This window comes from Cetorhinus maximus, chromosome 13 (assembly GCF_964194155.1).
Source record: "Cetorhinus maximus chromosome 13, sCetMax3.hap1.1, whole genome shotgun sequence".
Lineage (NCBI taxonomy): Eukaryota > Metazoa > Chordata > Chondrichthyes > Lamniformes > Cetorhinidae > Cetorhinus > Cetorhinus maximus.
In genome coordinates, this window is record NC_135891.1 from 32,679,762 (window position 1) to 32,702,517 (window position 22,756).

The window sequence follows — 22,756 nt, forward strand, 5'->3', positions numbered from 1 at the left end:
TGCCCATCTGACTTTTCCAATCTATACGTAGATTAAAATCTCCCATGATTAACACTGTGCCTTTCTGACAAGCTCCTATTATTTCCTCCTTTATGCTCCACCCTACCATGTGGTTACTATTAGGGGGACTGTACATGACTCGCACAAGTGACTTCTTGCCTTTACCATTTCTCATCTCTACCCAAACTGTTTCCACATCCTGGTTTCCTGAACTTAGGTCATTCTCACAATTGTGCTAATACCATCATTAACAAACAGAGCCCGCCCTCTATTTTTTCCTCGCTTCCTGTCCTTCCTAAATGTCCTATACCCTTTAATATTCAGCTTCCAATTCATGTCCTCCTGCAGCCATGTCTCTGTAATGGTTATCAAATTGTACTTATTTATTTCTATGTGCACTCTCAGTTCATCTGTTTTGTTTCGAATGTTTCATGCATTCAGATACAGAGCCTTTAGTTTTATCCTTTTATTCTTTTTATAACCTCTAGTCTCATCCATTGATTTACTGTTAGATTTGTACTCTCTGTCCCTTCCTGTCACAGACTGTTATTCATTTCCTGTAATAATACATTTCTCTTTGACCATGTCTCTAATCTTTGATTTACGACATCTTCCCAAATTTGATCCCTTACCCACACTACTTAGTTTAAAATCCTCTCTGCATCCCTAGTTATGTGGCTTGCAAGAACACCGGTCCCAGCACGGTTCAGGACTGAGGCTCCTGCACTCCTGCCCACTTGGTTCCCTCACCTACCTCACTTGCAATCACACTCTCCTGTCCTTGACCACTGACCAAATCAGAAGACCCTACCCTAAGGGGTGTGAGCGCCTCCAGGAATAAAGTGTCCAGGTAGCTTTCCCCTTCTCCGATGTGCTGCAGTGTCTGTAGCTCAGCCTCCAGTTCAATAACTTGGAGCTGAAGTTCCTGCACCTGCAAACACTTCCTGCAGATGTGTTTGCCCTGGATCACACCGGTATCCAGAAGCTCCCACATCCTGTAATCACAGCACATCACCTGCTCCGCCATCTCCAATATGTGTTAATTAATTAATAATTGCTAATTAATTAATTATAATAATAAAGTCTACACTTCCCAATAGGTTTTGGCACTGCTAGTAAACTTTACAATACTGATAAAACAATACAATATTTAGAATACTGATAAAATTAATAATACCAGTTACTGGTTTACCTGCTCCTTCTGCTGCACCAAAGTTGAAATCAAATACTGGATGCTGAAAAAGAGTAGAAGAAAAAAAGCACTTCCTTCCTACCCTTCATCAAACTCCCCACTCAACACACTTTACTTCTTGCTAAACCTTACCTAATGCACCTCTTTCCCCCTATGCACCGAATTTTCACTTTGAAGCAAACTCCCAAATAAATTCACTCAGCGTCTGTCTCACTCAGGCAAAAGTCTCCCCTCACTGAACATGTGCGCCTTACCGACCGTGCGCCTTACTGACCATGTGCTTTAAAAGACCTTTTCTTATATAGAGCTGTGATGATTCACTCTCTAGCTTAGCTTCCTGCTACAGTAATCAACACCTATTCAGGCAAGGGCTTTCAGGTGATTGACAGTTAACTGCCACTAAGGCAGTTTCCTGTTTAACCGGCTATTTAACTTACTTAAAGGCTGCTAGTTCTAGGTAAGAATCTGACTCTTAGGGCGGAATTATCCCAGATTTGCACAGGTGCGGTAGTGGGCGACTAAAATGATGTTTTAACTGTTGGCTGCGATGGCAGGTTTTCACGCCGTATCATCCCAATCCTGCCACATTATTTATGCATTTCCGGGACACACGCCATTTCAATGGCAGGTGGGATCTCATTCACCCCCTGCCATCGCCTTACTGCTTCATCACGCCAGGCGCCATATTTAAAGTGCAGCCGCATGCACACATCTCAGTGCTTCCAGGTCACCACTACTGCAGGGAAGGTGTCCATGAAAGGCAAGAAGACTGCAGCCCCGAAGTTTAGCAACACATCACTGGAACGTCTTTTGGAAGCCGTGGAGGCCCGCCACGATGTCCTCTAGCCCCACTCTGGCCACAGATGGGCAGCGGTGTTACCAACCAGGCTAGGGAGACGATGGCAGCGGTGGTCAGCGCCAATGCCCTGCAGAAGTGGATGCCACCCATTGCCACTACAGGATGAATGGTCTCATCCATTCCACCAGGGTAACTCCCTCTTCTCATCACTCTCAACTCTCACACTCACAAAACCATCACACATCCACAGGGATCTTGCATCTCAAAAGGACAACACCACTAACTCTCACACATGCCCTCACATCTCCATCAGGCTCATATCCTCTGGAGCTCATATCCTTATTCCTGTCCATGACGCTGCTCACCACACAAACATTCCGTGCAGTGCCATGCATCCTGCTCACACTCTCTCCATCTGTTTTCATGCAGGAGAAGCCTGCTCACCATCTGCAGGGAGAGGACTCAGACCGGGGGTGGAGTGGCCCACATTAGGCCCCTCACTCATTTTGAAGAGCGCGCCATCGTGCTGACTTGTCAGGATGTGGGCTCTCCCTGCAGCGACAGTGAGGTTGGCAGCGAACACCCACCTGAGGATCCTGCACCACATCATCCCTCCGTCAACGCAACTGTGAGTGCTCTCTCTACTGCTTTTGACTCTGCTGCCATGCACTTCTTATTTCTACTTTGGTTCACAGGGAGCTCTACCATCAGACCAACACCCTCAGCTAGCCAGTCTGTCAGCTCTATCCATGTCCTCATCTGCAGCCAAGAGGACTCCTCCAGTGAAGAGGTGGAAATAAGTGGCCCAGAAGACCCATCACCGCTGAGGGAGTAGCCGGTCCACGAGTGATTCTGGAGGGAAAAGTGTGTGTGTGGCAGGGCCTTTCGGAGCCTCATGCAAGCACTCTCCCACGCATGCAGATCCTTCATATTTCACACTCATCTTAATGTCCTGAGCATTTTGAATGCTGGAGTTCGCTTTCAGGCATCCATGTGAGTTGACCTGCTTCTCCACCCACTCACTGAGCACATTCCCATGCAGCACATGATCTCTCCCACCATGGCTCTCGTTCCACTTTAGATTTAGTAAGCATGGTCTGGTTTCACTGCATTGTGTACTCCCCCATCTTTTCCCTCTCCTGGTCACCCATTTTCTCTCTCCCATCACAGTTGACGCCCCTACCCCAGCATCACCTACCACCTACCCTCCGTTACCTACCAGCCACAACCCTTTTCCATCGGGGATGTCCAGGTGAACGTGTACATTTCCTTCCTTCCTGAAAATCCCACCCCCATTCACATTCACCTCCCTGACCTCCTCCTTCCCACCCCCAGATCCGTGTCTGCCTCTGGGTCTCCACCAACCACCCTCAACGTCCCTTCTATTGCTACCATTGAACCCTCTCGACCACCTCACTTTTTGCCCTCGGTCATTCTCACTCTTCCTCCATACGACACCCTCCCTCAGTTCACTCCCCAGGAGGCAGACATGGACCTATCTGACCCCCTCCCATGCACGTTCACCTGCACATCCCCCCGTCCGTACCCCTTCCCCCCGGAACACCTTACACCCCCACTTCTCCCACCATCCCACTGGACTCCCTCCCACTTAGTTCCTCCCCCTTCCTGATGCCTTCCTCCAGACTTATCTGTCCCTTCAGTCTTACTCCTTCTCCTGTCCATACCCCTTCCTCCCTCTGGACACCCTCCCCTCTTCGCACGCCCTCCTCCCCCAGGACACTCTGCCCTCTCCACATCCCTTCGTCCCCCAACCTGGACACCCTCCCTTCTTCGCACCTTTCCTCTCCCCCCACCCCTGGACACCCTCCTCTCTTCGCACCCCTTCCTCTCTTCCGTTCCCTGGACACCCTCCCTTCTCTGCACCCCTTGCTCCCCCCAGACACCCTCCCCTCTCCGCTCCCCTTCCTTCTCCTGGACACCCTCCCTCTTTGCATTCCTTCCCTTGCACCTTCCACCTACCTCTCCAGTTCTCATCTTCTCCCCCATTTCCCCCGCCCCACCACCCCCCCGGCACCTTCATTCCCCCATCCCAACCTCACCCCATCCTGACACTTTCATTCCCTTCCATCAACCTCGTCCCACCCGACACCTCTTCCTCTCCCACCCTCTCAACCATCACCCGTTGTGAACATCAATGGTGATTATCTAACTTCTGTGTGCTGCTTCACAGCAGAGACATGTCCATGAGAATCCACCCAGCATGCCATGGACATTCCTCTAGTGTGCCATTGGTGTCGGGCTCCAGCATCTTCTGCTCCTCGGATGTCCGCGATGTTAGCAAAGTCCTCGTGGCTAAGTCCCGACTTCTGCATGTCACAGTTGACATGGCGTGTTCTACACTGGCGTGCTTTCCCACCAATGTGGGCAGACGATCCAGCGAGGGGTAGGGGGGAGGCATGATTCTGGCGGGCAAACCTAATAATGATATGCTGATGTATTACAATGAGGTTCCCGATGTCCGATGGCAGAGAATGCGGCCCGCCATCAGCGGGCTGAGCGGACAAACGCAAACTGGTTCCACACCATTGGGGAACTGCTCACACCATATTGTCTGCTCATGCCACCGAACATGCCCAACGCTGGCGGGCACAGAAAATCTTGGCCTTACTCTAAAATTGAACTTGAAAAGTATTTACCAGTTGAATTCCCACTTTGAACCAAATTCCCAATTATACTCACTCGGTCTCTGTCCCTCTCAGGCCGAAGCCTCCCCTCACTGACAGTGTGCCTCTTACTGACTATGAATACAGGTGCTTGTTGTTATAAGGGATTAAGTGGTTGAATTAATTTAAATGTACTGAATGGGTTTTTATCAAGGACATTGTTTTTTTTAAATAGTGAATTTGTCAATAGACACTTAGAGCATGATTTTATTTCTCCTCAGCATTGGTCCTGAGGTCTGCCCATGGTGGATATTGGGTGAGTTAGCATGGAGGGTGTAAGGACAAAGGGTGGTGGGTGGGTGGGTGGGGGGTGCAATGAGTTGGCACTAAGTTAGCATAGGTGCTATAAAGGGCCAGGGGTGCATAGAGGGGCATAGGTTGGCATGGAGGGTATAAGGGACCATGGGGAATGTATGGGGGAATGAGGTAGCATGAGTTGGCGTGGATGGGGCATGGGAGTTTGTGAGTGTGAGGGGCTGTGAGGACGTGAGGAGTAGAGGGCTATTTTTTGTTTTATTGTTTTTTTTTGCAGCTGGAACAAAGAGCCTGATCACTTAGGCTGGCCTTTCGCTCAGTCCACCTCCGTATCCAGTAGCCCCTGTACTACCACCGAACTGTTTCTGGGATCTGTGGGCACGATTCCCAGTACACCCTGCCCCCTAGGAATGAAAATCAGAACTTCTGGGGCAGGTTTTCAGGATTTGGGTTTGCAGAACTGGGAATTCTCCCGACTCTGCACTCCCAACCCGAGAGCGAAAATTCAGGCCAAAGAGTAGGGGCTTCTCCCAGAGTGCAGACCAACAATGATCCCTTAAGCAAAACCACTAAGGGTTGGGATAGGGTTAGGTCATTCATCCATTTGCTGTATATGAAACACTGGTGTACACAACTGATTACCATATTTGCCTTTGTATCACAGTGACTGCATTTCAAAAGTAATTAATTGCTTGTGCAGTGTTGTAAGATGCTCTGAGATGTGATAAAGCACTATATAAATGCAAGCCCAATCGTAGATCCCCTTGCTTCGGCCCACTTTAGGCTGGAGCTTTCTCTTTTGTGTCATGAAAGATTTTCATGTGTGTTGGCTCACCTTATTTACTTTTCTGAGTTCCTTTCTCTCATCCTAGTGTCAGAATCATAGACCTACTTTTTGTTGGATAGAGAAGCCAAATTCGGCAATAAAAACGTGTGGAGCTGAGTGTATGGATAGCAATTTTCTGTGATTAGAAGCAAACAGGAGCGAACGTAAAAGTTAAACAAATAATTGCAGGATGCCATAAAGGAGCCCAATAAATTAGAATATCAACCTGTCTGATTAATTCAAGAAAAACTGAGATTTATCCCTGGACAACTCTACTTTAAATACTCATTAGCTTCCTGATATTCCATCCCCCTATTTTCTGTGGCCTCTATTTCTGACTGAATCATTGCGGTGTTAGAGATGAGGCAGGGTTCCACCTATCAGAAGATTATGGCAATGACCTTGTTGTTTATTTAAAAAATAAGGTGTGTGGAGTAGCATGGAAAACATCTTGAGGAGAGACGGGGTCTCAGCACAGCAGCAGGGTATAATACCAGCTGCTGGTTAAAGGGGAAATGGCAGAACTGGAAGAAACGGATAACCTGGGCATTAAAGATGGCAGCCAATTTATGACGCATAGCAAGCCAGAGCCAGCAGTCCTCCAAATCTGTTGCTTTTAACCCTTACTTGCAGTATGTAATGACATTCTTTCTTTCTTAATTTCACAGAATCAGAGATGAAAGTGGGATAAGAAAGCGGGTAGCTGAGACTCTGCAGAAGTCAGAAATAAAAACAGATTGCTGGGAATATTCATCAGGCCTGGCAGCAGTTGTGGAGAGAGAAACAAAACTCTTGTTTTTCTCCCCCATAAAACGCTGCCAACTCTACTGAGTATTTTCAGCACTTTCAATTTTTCAGGTTTCTAGCATCTGAGGTATTTTGCTTCCATTTCTGCAGAAGCCAGACCTGGCTCCTAAGCCTGAAGACCCACATCTCTGGGATCCTGCTCTAAAAAGGATATTGAATGAGCATTCCACCCACATGAGACACATGGGATGATTTTGGAGGACCTGAGACAGATGGCACAGATCATGGCACAACTCAATGCTATCCGTGGTGTCAATATTGAAGTATTCAATATAAGACAACTTGACTGGAATGAATAATATCATTTAACCCACTGGTAAAGAGGCCTCCAGAACGTTCAGAAAATGCTTTGACCAGTTGTCTTTAGGTCTTGGAGAAACACTTGGAGAGAATTATAGAAACTGGCTTTCCTGAAATTTGGAGCCCCATTTAACTGATGCCATTAATTCTGGCATGAGCCAGTGGGCACTGAGATCCAAGATCTAGCACAAGTGGCATAGCTAAAATATGCTTTTACGATGCTTTCCTCTCTCCTAATGACAGCTGATATAAATTTTTAATCTATGTCAACTCCTTATATGCCTCCTTTCATTGGTGTCAAGATGCAGGGCCAAATTGCCCACGCACCTTCAATGACATCGCAGTTTGCCTGAAGAGTCCTCCCGGGACTCAGAAGCCTAGACAAGGACAACCTCAGCCCCAAGAGGTTCATGATACCATAAGCACAAGCAAGCATAACAGATATTTAGTCATTTGGTATAGTACAGAACTTGAATATTGCTGATAAAAGAGACATTTTTGTCAAAGCTTTTCGTCCTGCACTCATCAGGACAATTCGCAAGAAAATACCAATATCAGGGAAAACAACATATTCTCATACAGTAAAATATTCCCAGACATTGGTATTTTCTTGCAAATTGTCCTGATGAGTGCAAGATGAAAAGCTTTGACAAAAAATGTCCCTTTTTCAGCAATAACAGGCGTTCTTAGCCTTCAAGTAGCACCCTGCCATAGCACCATGAAAGGTTTAAAAATAGCACAAAGAAGCACTGGGGTAGGGGTGGTAGTAGAAAGAAGCACTCTTGTAACCATATACATATGTGATATGAAGACCAGTGATCTGAGGTATGCCTGTTCTTTGCTGAGTGCTCAGCAAAGGACTCAGTTTCATACCCTTACGCCTTCACCTCAATGAATTTCGGGCTCGGCACGATGCTGAACTCTTCTTCCGCCGCCTTCGTCTCCGTGCTCACTTCTTTGGGCAGGAGTCCTCTCCCCGTTCAACGGATCCTTTTACCCGCCTCCAATATTCTCCCTCCACCTGGACCCCTCCCTCTGGATTTTTACCTGCTCTTGATCTTTTCATTGAGAACTGTCGGCGTGACATCAGTCATCTCAATTTCTCTGCTCCTCTCACCCACTCTAACCTGTCTCTCTCTCAACTTGCTGCACTCCGTTCTCTCAGGTCCAACCCTGACTTTGTCATCAAACCCGCTGACAAGGGTGGTGCTGCTGTTGTCTGCCACACTGACCTCTACCTCGCAGAGGCTGAGCGTCAACTTCCTCCTACCTCCCCCTGGACCATGACCCCACCACTGAACATCAAGCCATTGTTTCCAGGACTGTCACTGACCTCATCTCCTCTGGAGATCTTCCCTCCACAGCTTCCAACCTCATAGTCTCCCAACCTTGGATGGCCCGCTTCTACCTCCTACCCAAAATTCACAAATAGGACTGTCCCGGCAGACCGATCGTGTCAGCCTGTTCCTGCCCCACGGAACTCATTTCTTGCTATCTTGACTCCATTCTCTCTCCCCTTGTCCAGTCTCTTCCCACCTACATCCACGATTCCTCTGACGCCCTACATCATATCAACAATTTCCAGTTCCCTGGCCCCAACCGCCTCCACTTCACCATGGACGTCCAATCCCTCTACACGTCCATCCCCCACCAGGATGGTTTGAGGGCTCTCCGCTTCTTCCTTGAACAGAGGCCCAAACAATCCCCATCCACCACTACTCTCCTCCGTCTGGCTGAACTTGTTCTCTCACTGAACAATTTCTCCTTAAACTCGTCTCACTTCCTCCAAATAAAAGGTGTGGCTATGGGTACCTGCATGGGCCCCAGTTATGCCTGTCTCTTTACGGGGTATGTGGAACATTCCTTGTTCCAGTCCTACTCAGGCCCCCTCCCACAACTCTTTCTCCAGTACATCGATGACTGCTTCGGTGCCGCTTCATGCTCTCATCTGGATCTGGAAAAATTTATTAATTTTGCTTCCAATGTCCAGCCCTCCATCATTTTCACGTGGTCTATCACTGACACTTCCCTTCCCTTCCTTGACCTCTCAGTCTCAATTTCTGGTGATAGACTGTCCACCAATATTCATTACAAGCCTACCGACTCCCACAGCTACCTCGACTACAGCTCCTCACACCGCGCTTCCTGTAAGGACTCCATCCCATTCTCTCAGATCCTTCACCTCCGTCGCATCTGTTCTGATGATGCCACTTTCCAAAACAGTTCCTCTGACATGTCTTCCTTCTTCCTTAATCCTCAACTCCACTTTCTTGCCTTTTCCCCATAACCCTCGATTCCCTTACTGTTTAAAATTCTGTTTATCCCAGCCTTGAATATACATAAAGGCCCAGCCTCTACAGCCCTCTGCGGTAAACAATTCAACAGATTCACTACCCTCTGACAGAAGAAATTCCTCCTCATCTGTTTTAAATGGGCGCTCCCTTTCTCTGAGAGTATGCCCTCTGGTCCTAGACTCTCCCACAAGGGAAAACAATCTCTCAGCATCTACCCTGTCAAGCCCCTAAGAATCTTATACGTTTCAATACGGTCGCCTCTCATTCTTCTAAACTCCAATGAGTACAGATCAAACCTACTCAACCTCTCCTCATAAGAAAATCTCTCCCTTTCCAGGATCAACCTAGTGAACCTTCTCTGGACTACCTCCAATGCGAGTATATCTTTCCTTAGATAAGGTGACCAAAACTGTTCACGGTATTCTAGGTGATATGGTGTACTTGGTGATGTGTGCCTATTGTATTCAGAAAATCATTGGTTGTTCAGTGGAATCCTTCATTAATTCCATCAAGGTGGAGACAGAAATCATCCTACAAAATCCAAAGCTTTGTCAATTGGTCAGAGACATAATAACTCAATCTGAAGTTGCACTTAATGGAATAACTTTATCACATACTTTCTCATTCTATTTATCCTGTTTAATATATATGGTACACCTAATGTTTTCCACTTTCTGTTTCATTTTATTATTTTAAATAAAGCTATTTGTGGCTTATCAGCATGTAAACCCCTGGACTGTATCGCAATATCTGTCAGGCTGTGTAGAATGAGCGCAATGAAAAGTTCAAGTCAACAGATCACTGTGCATGGAAGAGTTTTAACCGAGGTTTTCTACCCACGGTGGTTGACAGGGCCCTCAACCGTGTCCGGCCCATCTCCCGCGCATCCGCCCTCACACCTTCCTCTCCCTCCCAGAACCATGATAGGGTCCCCCTTGTCCTCACTTATCACCCCACCAGCCTCCGCGTTCAAAGGATCATTCTCTGCCATTTCCGCCAACTCCAGCATGATGCCACTACCAAACACATCTTCCCTTCACACCCCCCAGCGGCTTTCCGCAGGGAGCGTTCCCTCCGGGACACCCTGGTCCACTCCTCCATCACCCCCTACACCTCAATCTCCTCTCACGGCACCTTCCCATGCAACTGCAGAAGGTGCAACACCTGCCCCTTTACTTCCTCTCTCCTCACCGTCCAAGGGCCCAAACACTCCTTTCAAGTGAAGCAGCAGTTCACTTGCACTTCCCTCAATTTAGTCTGCCGCATTCGCTGCTCCCAATGTGGTTTCCTCTACATTGGAGAGGCCAAACGCAGACTGGGTGACCGCTTTGCGGAACACCTTCGGTCTGTCCGCAAGCATGACCCAGACCTCCCTGTCGCTTGCCATTTCAACACACCATCCTGCTCTCACGCCCACATGTTTGTCCTTGGCCTGCTGCAACGTTCCAGTGAAGCTCAACGCAAACTGGAGGAACAGCACCTCATCTTCTGACTAGGCACTTTACAGTCTTCCGGACTTAATATTGAGTTCAACAATTTCAGATCAAGAACTCTCTCCTCCATCCCCACCCCCTTTCCGATCCCCCTTTTCTCAATAATTTATAATTTTTTTACAACTATATTTTTTTCTTTTCCCTCCTATTTTTAAATTTATTTCGATCTATTGTTTTATCTCCACCTTTTAGCCCAATTCGATCCCTTCCCCCCACCTCACCCCCACTAGGGCCATCTGCCACTAGCTTGCTTCCCTTAATGTCGCCATTAGCACATCTTTTAGATAATATCACCACCGTCAACATCTCTTTGTCTTATTGTCTATGGCATCTTTGGCAGTCTCTTCTTGGCCTCCACCTATCACTGGTTCCCGATCGAGCTCTCCTGTCCCACCCCCCTCTACCAGCTTATATTTCATCTCATTTCTATATGTAATAGTCCTGATGAAGGGTCATACGGACTCGAAACATCAACTGTATCCCTCTCCCCAGATGCTGTCAGACCTGCTGAGTTTTTCCAGGTATTTTTGTTTATGCCTGTTCTTTGCTTTTTATATTTGAGAGGATGTTTGCAATGAGACAAATGGTTCCTTCTACTCAAAAGAACATTTGCCTCCTTAAGGAGGTTTCATCAGGGGAAATGCGTGATATGTAGACTCAGCTCTTTTCTCTTGCAGCTTTATCCTCTGTGCCCCTCTTATTTATTTCTTCTCTTGTTCTGTGTATGCAAATATCCATAATGAGTCCTATGGTAAGGGCTTCATGACAGAAGAATGGAAAGCAAAATATTTCCCTGATGAAATTGCAGAAATACAGCTTGTAGGTTCACTTCTTAGTTGCACAGCTGAGTAAAGTTATTTTGTAATTGCTCCAGTCAAAGCTGATGTTCCAGATAGAGTTTATCGGCAGTCAAAGCCTGTGAGCTCAACCACTTCCTGGTTTGACAAGGCAAGTGGGTAACTTACCGCTCTTCTACAGGCTTAATTCAAGTCAGGTGCAATTCCTGCATAAATGGGTGAATTTTGGAGCCAGTAGATTTTGTCTTCATTATCCTGTCATTTGCAGACATGCACCATGGGGACAGGCACATCCTCTGCTGACAATAAGTTCTACTGGAATGTAGTGTGTCTCTTAGAATTGGTGTTAACTCTGGTCTATTCGACCTATACCTCAAATGACAGAACGACTCGATTTCAGCCCTCCTCTACACCCCCATAAAAAAAGCAGAATTACAGGTTCTGTGTATTTTCTAACATTAGTAGAATTAAATCTTACATACCTCTTTGCAGATTTCCAGGTGTTTCTTTAAACCTGCTACTGTCTTTCTGTGCACAGTCATACAATTTGGACAGACAACCTCTCCTTTCTCTGTAATCTCCTGATGCCACTTCTCTTCCTGGCTTCCTGTTATCAATAGTATGCGTATAAAATTAAAAGCAACAGTGAAAGACCTACTTCCAGAATATTAACTGGTTATCACACATTTAATGTCACACTATTCATAAAATGTAACATTGTTTGGAATCTCCCAACAATTGGAGTCTCATGCTATTGAAAATAGTAGGCATTTTCAATTCTATTCTAGCATAAAACAGCTTTTACCACAACCACTCTTTGCAGTTTAGGTTGCAACTGTTTAAAGCTGTTTATTTTTCTGGCCTTTATGGGTGTTCATACTGCAAGTTGCCAATAAAAACACAGTTCTTTGCAGCAGCCAGATTTAGCACGGTTATAACGTCACTACCTCTGGTTCCTCGAGATCAGAGCATTGGGAAGCAGTGGCATTAAGTCCAGTGCAAATGCAGCTTAACAGCCTGAAAAATCTATTTCCACTCTGATAAATCCATTAAATCAAAGCAGCCCCTTTGTAATAGCTGTTAGTATATCTGATTCTCGAGGGATGATTTTAACCCTATCTGCTCGGTAGAATCCAGGAGAGCAGTTAAAATGGCTGACTTCCCACAGGTTACAATTTTAACCTGCTCTTTTGACGAGGCATATGGTTGGAACCCAGCAAAAGGGAATGGATTCCTTCTTTAAATATGGCAACCTTGCGCCGTTGGCATCATGGGGGCTTGACAGCAATTCTGATGTCTCTGCAGGATAGTCATCGTGGCCTCAGAGCCAGGTCAGCCTGGTGGCAGGTGGCCCTGGGAACCTGGGAGCCGCAGAATGGTAAGTTATTTTAAATTGTCTTTTGTTTCCTGCCACTAGCTGGGAAGAGAACTTCCCTGCTTGCCCTGAGCTCTGACAGCATGACCTCCAGAAAGAATCTGGGGGCTTGCCTTTAACTCAGCTCAGGCTTCTTGTTGTAGCACTCCAATAGCAAAATCTTGCAGAAGGGGATGCATTCTTGCTTTAAATAGACCTCTGCTGACTGACTGCAAATTGCACTCCCAGAAGTGGGTGGGCTGCCTACTGGGTCAGTAAATCAGGATAAAATAACCAAAGCTTATTTTTGGCAGCAGGCCTGAATTAAACTCCACATTAGTAGTTTTGTTACTGTTATATTAATATTTCAGTTTGCGAGCTGGAAACCTACAAAGCAATCCAGTCCTTTCTCTTGCCCTTCCTGCAGCTGAAGGCACAACATTTACACAGCACAGCTCCAGCAAACAACAATAAAAACAGGCCTCTGTAGAAATCTATGGATTTTCACTGCTCTCTAATGCATTTGCTGGAACCTTGGGCTGAATTTTATCAGTACATAAGTGCGGAATCATCTGGTCCCATTGGCAGCGGGCGTCATGAAGGGCATGAGCAGACAGTATGGTGAAAAGTACAAAAATCAGTGTCACGCTGTCGTGAAATCAGTTTTCGATCATCCACTCTATCCGTCAATGGCAGGCTGCGTCTCGCCGCCACACGCGGGAACCTAATTTCAATACTTTAGCATTTCATTATAAGCCTGGCTCTCCAGAATCATTCCCACCCCTCCATGTCAAATTTACCATCTATGTTGGCGTGACTTCACAATGGCGTGCTTCACGGCTGCTTTTAATAGGCATGCGCCTGGTGAGCTGAACTTTGAGGGGAACTTGGAGGTGAGTGCACACAACCTTGCACAGCACCTGTGAGCATCACCCATAGGGCATCAAGGAAGAGGCGCTGCGTATTGGGCGGGGGGAGGGTGGGAGGGGGTGGGGCGGCGGGAGCGGTGTTGGTGGGACCAGGCAAGTAACTTTTTCCCAACTGGCTTTCAGTATGGTGCCGGGGAAAGGGCTCCAGGACGGGTGAGGCCGAGGGAGTGTGGGGGGCAGGCAGCAAAGACTGAAGGAAGTACACAACCACATGCTGGTGTGGGGGTGGGGGGGGTTAATGGGATGGGGGAGGGAGGGGTGAGGGAAATGGCCACACACTTGGAAAAGCTTGTCAAAAGTGAGCATTATTCCACAGCTAAGACCGTTCAGCAGCAGCTCCATGGACATGCTTGGAGTTGGGCCTCTGAAGTTTTTCTACCCACTAAAGCAATGCAAAAGCGTGAAAGTGCCACACCAAGTGCTCCAGAACATTTCACCCCTCAAGTGCAGATTGCAAATTAATGTCCGTTTTAGGGGTCAGCATATTAATTGGACGACTGGGCAAGTTGTAGAATCCCCTTGAGGAAGGTGGCCATGACGTAGTCACTGGCAGAGGCGCTCACAGCCCCTTGCAATGTCTTTATTAAAATTTGGACTAGTATCCCTCATAGTTCAAGCTAACAGCGCAGCCTTGCAATGCGGGTTAGCAGAATGCCTGCGCCTGAGCTGAGAGCACAACGTGCAGTCCAGTGGCGGAAGCTGCCGCCAATCGGTCAAGTGGAGTTAGGTGGAGGTGGGTGGAGTCTCCATCAGCTAATGAGTGCACTACACACTGGCCATCCAAACGATGGCCAGCACTCTCCTACATGCATGAAGGAGCCTTCAGACTTAACCAAGAGAGGTTCTTAGGACACATATGCTAACCCACATGTCTCTCTCTTTGATCCTGCAGGAGGAGAACATCAGGATCATGCAGCCTGGTGATTTAGCAGTGTGTCTCATGGCTTACAGTGAGCAGAGAAGAAGAAGAGTGCAGCAGAGGCGCCCATCTTGGCAAAGGGAGGAGCACCTCCCTCAAGACGAAAGGGTTACAGGACCTGCTGTGCACACAGCTGAAGATCCACAGAGAGCCATTGCTCGTAGGCCTTTCGCTAGACCCAGTGTCAAGAGACAGCGGTTGTCATTCCTGCAGATAACCGAGAACCAGTGTCGCTGAAGAATGTGCAAGTCTAGGGAACTCATCGGTCACATATGCCGCCTGCTGCAGGGTTTGGTGCCATGGAGACATGGAGGGCATCCACTGTCAGTGACCTTGAAAGTGACCGTGGTGGTCAATTTTTACACCAGTGTCTCCTTCCAGGACTACACAGGTGATCTGTGCGGGATCTCGCAAGCCTCCATGCATAAGTGTATCCAGGAGGTCACGGGCGCCATCTTTGCGAAGGCACAGAACTTTACACATTTTGACCGGGATCAGGAAAGCCAGGAAGACCACTGGGATTTGCGCAGGTCTCATGTTTCCCACAGGGATAGGGTGCCATCGAATACACTCACGTGGCACTTAGATCTCCATGGCAACAAGCAGTGAACTACGTCAACCACAAGGGGTTCAACTCGCTGAGTGTTCAGCTGGTGCGTGACCACCACAAAAACATCCTACAGGTCTGCGCACAATTCCCAGGGAGCGTCCATGACTCCTACATCCTTAGGTCTCAGATCCCTGACATCTTCCAGGGTCCAGAGAGGCTGCAGGGTTGGCCCTTCGGGGACAAGGGCTACCCACAGAGGATATAGCTGCCTGTGCAGCAGCCTCAGATACAGCGAGGCTCATGCTGCGATCCAGACTTTGGTGGAGCAAAAGATAGGCATCTTGAAAATGAGTGCCTCAACAGGTCCAGTGGAGCACTGAAATACACTCCACACAGGGTGTCGTACATCGCTGTAGCTTGCTGCAAGCTACACAACCTGGTGTGCAATGGTGGGGGGGGACCTGGCTGAGGAGCAGATGGGAGAGCTGCACATATCCTCCGATGAGATGGACGTTGAAGGGGATGACGATGATGAGATCCTCGAAGGCAAGGATGCCGGCGATGAGGCCATTGCACTGGCCAAATGAAGCAGGCACACTCACGAGGCCCTCATAGCCGCAAGATTTGTGGAGGATGATGACAAGGTGCAGCGAGGACAGTCTTGACATCCTCACCCATGCATCTGTGAACGTTTGATTCCTCTGTGGCTAATGGTAGCGCACATACCCTCAGTGCTCAGTCTCATATCATGGAGACGCAGCGGAGGCCCTAATAATCACTAGATTCTAGCAGGATGATGACGACATGCAGTAAGGACACTCCACAGATCTTCACATTGCCTCTGTGAAGGTCTGACTCCTGTCTGGCTGAGGGCAGCTCGCTTGCCACCTGTGATCAGGGTCATATCATGGAAACACATCACTGCGGAGGGTGTGGGTGAGCGCTGTGGCGGGTCTTCATTGGTGCTGCCTTCAGGGTCCTCATCCGAGGTGCTCTCGGCACTGGGCTTGGGCTCAAGGTTGCCTGAAGGCTACGTGTCAGACGTGCCGAGACGAGAAAGTGGAGATTATTAGTGCTTGGCAGCCATTTTGAACACAGAACAGTGGACTCAGAGTAGCATTGAGAGAGAAATGATGTGGTGCAGGATTCTCACGTGGGTGTTAGTCGCCAACCTCAACATCGCTGCAGGAACGGTCAATGTCCTCTCCGGCCAGCTCCAAAGCGCGAAACTCGAACGGAGTGAGGACCTTGATGTCCGGCACTCCAACCCCGGTCTGGGACCTCTCCTGGTGATTGTGCATGATCTTGTCCTACATAAAGACAGGTGTGAGTGAGTGTGAGCAAGGTGCATGCCAGGCCAAATAAGAAGGATGTCAGGCATGCTTGTGTGCTGAGTGGAGCCATGGATGAGATGAGGAGGCGATCTCTAGAGGAGATGAGGCCAGATGTGATGGGTGTGTGTGTGAGAGAGTGAGTGGTGATGTCCTTTGAGCTGGTTGTGAGTGAGATGCCAGTGAATGTGTGATGGGCTTGAGAGTAGGTGAGTTCAGGTTGATGGGATGGTTCCCTTACCCTGGCGGCGTGGATGAGATCATTCATCCATTTTCTGAACTGGATGACCGATCTCTTGTGTGCAGCATTGGCACTGACCACCTTTGCCACTGCTTCCCAAGCCGGAGTGGTGAGACTGATGGGCCTCCTGCGGCCAGGGTAGGGTTACAGGACTTCGCGGCAAACCTACATGGCATCCAGAAAGCGTCCCAGGGACGCGTCATTGAATCAGGGGGGCCGGAATCTTTCTGGCTTTTGGGGCCTTGTCTTCACTGGAGCAGTCTTGGGCTGCAAGCATTGAGAAGTGTGCACATGGCTGCATTTAAATATGGTGCCCTGCCTGAGGAAGCGGCAAGGTAACGGCTTGGTGAGCCAATTGGAGGCCACCCACCAGCAATCCGGTGTGTTTCCTGTGACTGCATAATTTATGAGGGGGGAAGGGGATGGTACAGCATGAAAGCCCACCATTGTGGCTGGCGGGCAAAATGTCTTTTTTCAAGCCCGCTAATGCTCATCTGGGATGATTCTGCCCTAAGCCCAGCCACCAGAACCAAAAGCCAGACTTGACCCCGCTCCAGCCGGTGCCATTTTACCGGTAGTGGTCTGACTGCTGTCTAATTGAGGACAGCAGTCTTCCTCCTGGATCTGCCGGCCCAACCAGAGGGTCAGTGGCTTGGCAGAGCCATCATTAGAGGTGACCACCGCTGTGGCTGGAGTGCGTAGGTGAGGGCACCTCAATACCAAGGCACACTCAAGGACAAGGTAAGTTTTCCCTTTAGCCTTGTCAGGACCTGGCAGCCAGGCCCCAGCAATTGGCAGCAATCCATTGTTCCACTGGTAGTGCCATGGCCACAGGGACAGTTATTGCCGCTGAGGAGCCAGACCCCAGTCCCCAGCTCCCAGGAACACCCTAGGAGGCCACCAGGGTTTACTTGGCAGTCTCCAAGTGGCTATGGCCCCTTCAGATGTTGGTAAAAAGCCGTCGGGGGCAGAAGTGGCCCATTGTTAGACTCTTAATTGCCCTAATAAAAATCAGGAGAGATGCAAAACAGGCTGCCGATTGGTAATCAACCATTTTACATTATCATTGCACACACTTGTCTTCAAAGATCAAACGGAAACCTTAAAAATGTCACAGCCAAGACAGTCTTTTCGAGAAAGAATGCTGTAGAAAAGGATCAACTCAACTGTGCCGCAAATTCTTATGATTATTTAATTAGAAGGTGATTAACTATTACCAAATATGGGAATTATGTGAAACTTCCAGCTGTGTCTCAGTCCATAGCACCCTCGCCTTTGAATCAGAGGGTTGTGGGTTCATGTCCCACTCCTGGAAAACCAAGAACTGTGATTGTACTCGAAAGAAGGTGCAATCTGTGACTGTTGGTAACTCGAAAGAGTTTCCTTCCTTATAGGATTATGGGAGCACCGTCACCGCACAGACTGCAATGGTTCAAGTGAAAGAAAAAGCCCCATCTTATGAAGGACAATAAAAGCCTTGCCACATACACCCACATGTCAAATGAACAAGAAAAAAGACTCCATAAACTTTGAATTCTAGACATATTTTTAAAAAAAAATAGAATGACAATATAAACCATCCTGGCATAACTGTATTTTTGAAATTGGTTATGGTTTATTTTAAACTGTAAATTTTCTTCATGCTGTGATGGCTGCCTGCAGTGAAAATACTTGTAAAATGTAAGCCATGGTTATAATTGCTCTGTCGGCTTTACAGGAACTCATCACGACTAATCATTTAGGATTGTATTAAGGGTAGTAGAAAACTAAATAAAAGTATTTCTCACTGGACACTGTCATGACGACAGGAAACTATAACTGAGTGAAAGCTACCTACAACATCATCTGCTAATCACAGCCCTATTGAACTGTTTAAAGACCTATTTTTTAAAAAACATATGAGAAAAGACACTGATCAAAAAATGACTGCCACTAATCACTTGATGGCTGATACTGTAAAGTTGACCACTTTCTGGAAAGTTTCTATATGAGTTGCACTGCAAACCTGTTGCATAGAATTTCAGACCATGGGGCTGTCGAGGGTCACTTCAAACTGGGACACTCTTGAAAGGAAGGTATTAAAGATGCAAAGTGCTGGACTTTGATCAGTTGTAGTTCTATCAACACAATGGGAATTGCTAACCAGCTAGATGCTGATCAGACATTCAAAACCCCAGTGGGGAACAAAATAACCCCCATCTCCTGTTGATTTATATCTTGAAATGTGTCAAAGGTTTTGAAGATGAAAAGATCAAAAAATGGGATTACTTGGTTAGCAATCCTGGGTGCGCTAATAGCTACAGTAACAACCAATTTAAGGTAATCAGTTGAGCTCGTAGCATGGCTCATTTACGCTTGTTAGAAGTGATATACTTTCATATGCGGGGACCTGTTCTCTTGAAACAAGAGGAATATGTTCACACCTTGCACCTTTTTTGAATTATCCAGGAGCTTGGGGAGGCTATAGTTCATTGCTTGCTCCATGCCAATGACTCAGCCAATCAGAGTTGACTTGTCAACCAATCAGTACCTTTTTCTCCTGTGGCATATACTGTTGTGATCATTTGAAATTTGGCATTCTTGCATTTGTCCTGATGAGTGCAAAGTGAAAAGCTTCGGCAACATGTCTCTCTTTACAGCAATATAAAAAATTTTAATACTTTAGTTTCACAATGTTGTTGAATAATTTTGGAACAGATTATAGATGAAACTTTGAATTTTTTATTTTACCTGGCAAATATGTGACAGCTTCTTTTTTTATGTGAACTCCCAAAGGTTTCCTTTGCAATTCTTCGGTGCTTGTGATATTATTTTTCTTCTTGCCTCTACCCCTTCCCTTGTCATCTGGTTTTGACAGGCCTTTAATTAACAAAGTAATTAATTCAGGGAGCATAATGAAACCACCACAGGAAAATCACTGTCTTTCATCCAACACAATGATAATTAATTAGTATTTTTGCTATTTTAAGGTTTTTTTTATTCTCTACCATGATCAGATATAATTTTCAGCAGACATATTTGTTAATCTTTTTACAATGCATCTTGCTGAGTCATGTAATGATATAACATTTAAGATGTTCCTTTCATTGCTCTTTACTTACACTCTTCAATTCAAGGTTGACTATCTACCCACCAACAAGTGGAGGGGTAAAGAAAACTGTATTAAACTCTCCTTGCGATAAGTAAATGTACCTGAAAAATCCCACAGTAACACAGAAATCAAGGAGGCAGAAAGAAATTAACTCTACGGTGAAGGTGTAAAAAAAAGTTTCGCTTTTTCAAAATAATAAGGAATATTTAAAGAAAAAACCCCTTCCTGAGAAGCTGTTTACCCAAAACATTTAAAAAGGGAAATAGTGCACTTTTCTACAGTTGCACCACAAATTCAATATTCTATGTGTTTGGTTTCGGTAGGAGATAAAATTTCCAACATGTTATTACTGTATATCTTCATAATGTTTCTCATATGTAATACTGTTCAACTAGATTATTTAAACTGTTTTTTAATTACCTGATTGTGGTGTTGGTTTACCTTTTAATCCAAAGGTTCCCGATATAGATGGTTGCTCCCCTGTAAACTTCTTAGGTGTCTTCTGTTTCCTTCCTAGCTCAAACAAATTATTGCAAAATATCAGACTGAATTACTTAATTTTTAGAATAACCTGCATTTGACCTAAGGAGTACTGAAGTATGATTTGGGAATTAATGGTCAAAATTGCAGACAAAAGCTTGTTATAATATGATGTTCTTTGTCTATTTAACTAGATCCATTAAGCTATTTAAAATAAACCATCTTAAAATAACAGACAAAGGAAAGTCATCGCCAATATCAGCTGTAGTTTTTTTCTCTTTGGAAATGGTTTTGTGGAATAGCACTTCTCACATAACACGCCAGCTTCAGAAAATTGAAGTTATTTACATTTCCTGTGATTCAAGAACAGCAGGATATAATTTCCCGAGATTTCCAATCGGGAGAACAGTGGACATTTTAACTGGCAGCAGAGAATGTGGGGAGCAGATCCGAGGTTAAATTGCTGGCTTTCCACCAACTTGGGATCAAAACAGCATGGGAAAATATAGTCAAAGGCAGTTGCGCAGGATCTGATAAAGAACGCAGAGGGAGTGAATAGACCATCGTTTAAGACAAAGTCAATTAAGTTGGACAGAAACAATGGACCAGAAAAGTGATATTGAATGCACTAGCAAGAACATTGTGGCATTTTATTATTTTCTTCATGACAAAGAGTCCAATTGGATTAAATCAAAGCACAGTGAGGTTTACTATAAATCTTACAATTCTCGTTCACTTAACATTTGTTAAAGAAACTAGCTTGTTGGTTATCATTGACCAACCTCTTTCTAAAATGTTAATCAGTCCACCATTTGAGAGACTGGAGAAACAAATATAGGAGACTTGCGAGATTACAGTGGCCAATTCATATAGCAAGATGTTTTATTGTTACAGACTCAAGAGCTGCTGTCTTTGGACTAAATATTGTGCAGGAAAGATAACTCATGACCATAAGGTGCATAAACTCTGCTCATAGGAAACACTGGTCAAATTGAGAGGTTTTTTAAATGATATTTTGTAAAGTCAGTGCACAGTTTTACCTAATTAATAATGTATTCATTTTTCTGAAAGTAAAAAGAAAAGGTAAAAACTCTTGAGATATTAATTCTGGCCTCAACTACATTTTCTGAAGAGTGCCATGTTTATGTTGTCCAGAGAATGCCATAAATGTTGTCATTTTCTGCAGTTTTATATGCTTGTTTAATATGTATATAATATTCAGGCTCATAGGAATACTTATGTTCCAGGTATAAAGCACTGTAATAGCAGTGGAGGCTGCTTATGCCAGAGCTTTGTCCCTTGTTATTGATGCAGGACATCCCTCAAAGGAAGGGTGGAGTGCATCTGCAAGCGCAGGCAAAGACTGGCCAATAAATAATGGGGGAGAGGGCATTGTTTGCACCCCTGCAACCATTTTTGTCAAAGCTCATTGGGATGGCAACCTGGGCAGAAGGTATGAGGGTGCAGACAGAAAGGGAAGGAGAACCTGGAAAATTGAGTTTCTCTTCCAGCTTCATCATGGATTTTCAGAGATGTGAGGTCTTGTTGCTAAGCACAAAATTCTAAAAGGCCAGAGGGCCTATACAGGGAATATGAGCAAAGCCATTTAAATCAGTGGGCTGACCAAATTTCAGCTTGGTCAAGCTGGCACAAGTTTAATATACTGCGGGCATGGTGCCTTATCCAGTGTCAGGGGAAAGGGATATGGAGTGGAGGGAGGGGGAAGGAAAATTGAGGCTGAACTTTGTTTAACTTGAGGCAAAACTTTTTGCACCCTCCCATTTTTGCCCCCGGTCATCTGGAGCTGGACACCTAGATGTAGCCAATTAGAAAATAGAATTAGTGACTTTGTTGCTACAATTGCTGATTTTGCTCAAAGCAAGGTGCAAGGGAGCCCAAAAAAGTGCTGGGTTAAACTCGAGGCTCACCATTCTGTTGTACATTTTCTGGTACCCCAACAAAAAGTATCACCTTTGTCATTCTTTTTTCAGTTTCAAAAATAATATTTTTAAAGCGCTTAATTTATTTTACTTTTCAATATCAAGCCCACTGATTTTCACATTTCTTCCTTTGGTTGGAGACATGACTGTGGACTTTTCTTCAAACACCATTGTCAATACCACTCTCCATTCAACAGATACATTTCCAGTAAGCAATTATCAGCATCCCTTCAGGGCAAGATGCCTTTAATTACCATGAACTACTTGTCCAACAGTCTGGCCAACAGCTGATGAAACTTATAACAAATGAGCCTGGTTGATTGGTCAGCAATGATGAGCCTTGAGCCCATAACTCAACTTGAGCAAAATGTGAACAAATACTTAGTTATCATACAGTCTGCTACAGATACATGGAAGGGATACATTTTTAATTACCTGGAAATTACCAGAGATTGAGGCCTGAATTTTCACATA

At 45.9% G+C, this 22,756-nt stretch overlaps 1 protein-coding gene across 8 annotated transcripts in view; it reads right to left on the bottom strand.

Moving 5' to 3' along the window:
* znf512b (zinc finger protein 512B) overlaps window positions 1–22,756 on the bottom strand; it is a 160,375-nt gene that overhangs the window by 29,244 nt on the left and 108,375 nt on the right. For 5 of the 8 annotated variants that reach the window (XR_013578429.1, XM_078555220.1, XM_078555215.1 and 2 more), the window contains 3 exons: window positions 20,283–20,375; window positions 19,502–19,630; window positions 11,930–12,054 (listed from right to left, as the gene is read on the bottom strand). Coding sequence is in view for 7 of the 8 variants with exons in the window: in XM_078555220.1 (XP_078411346.1) it covers window positions 11,930–12,054; window positions 19,502–19,630; window positions 20,283–20,375 (347 nt within the window). In the remaining variant the exon portion in view is untranslated. The remainder of the gene's footprint in view (window positions 1–11,929; window positions 12,055–19,501; window positions 19,631–20,282; window positions 20,376–22,756) is intronic. The other 3 variants (XM_078555218.1, XM_078555222.1, XM_078555219.1) reach the window with 1 other exon arrangement.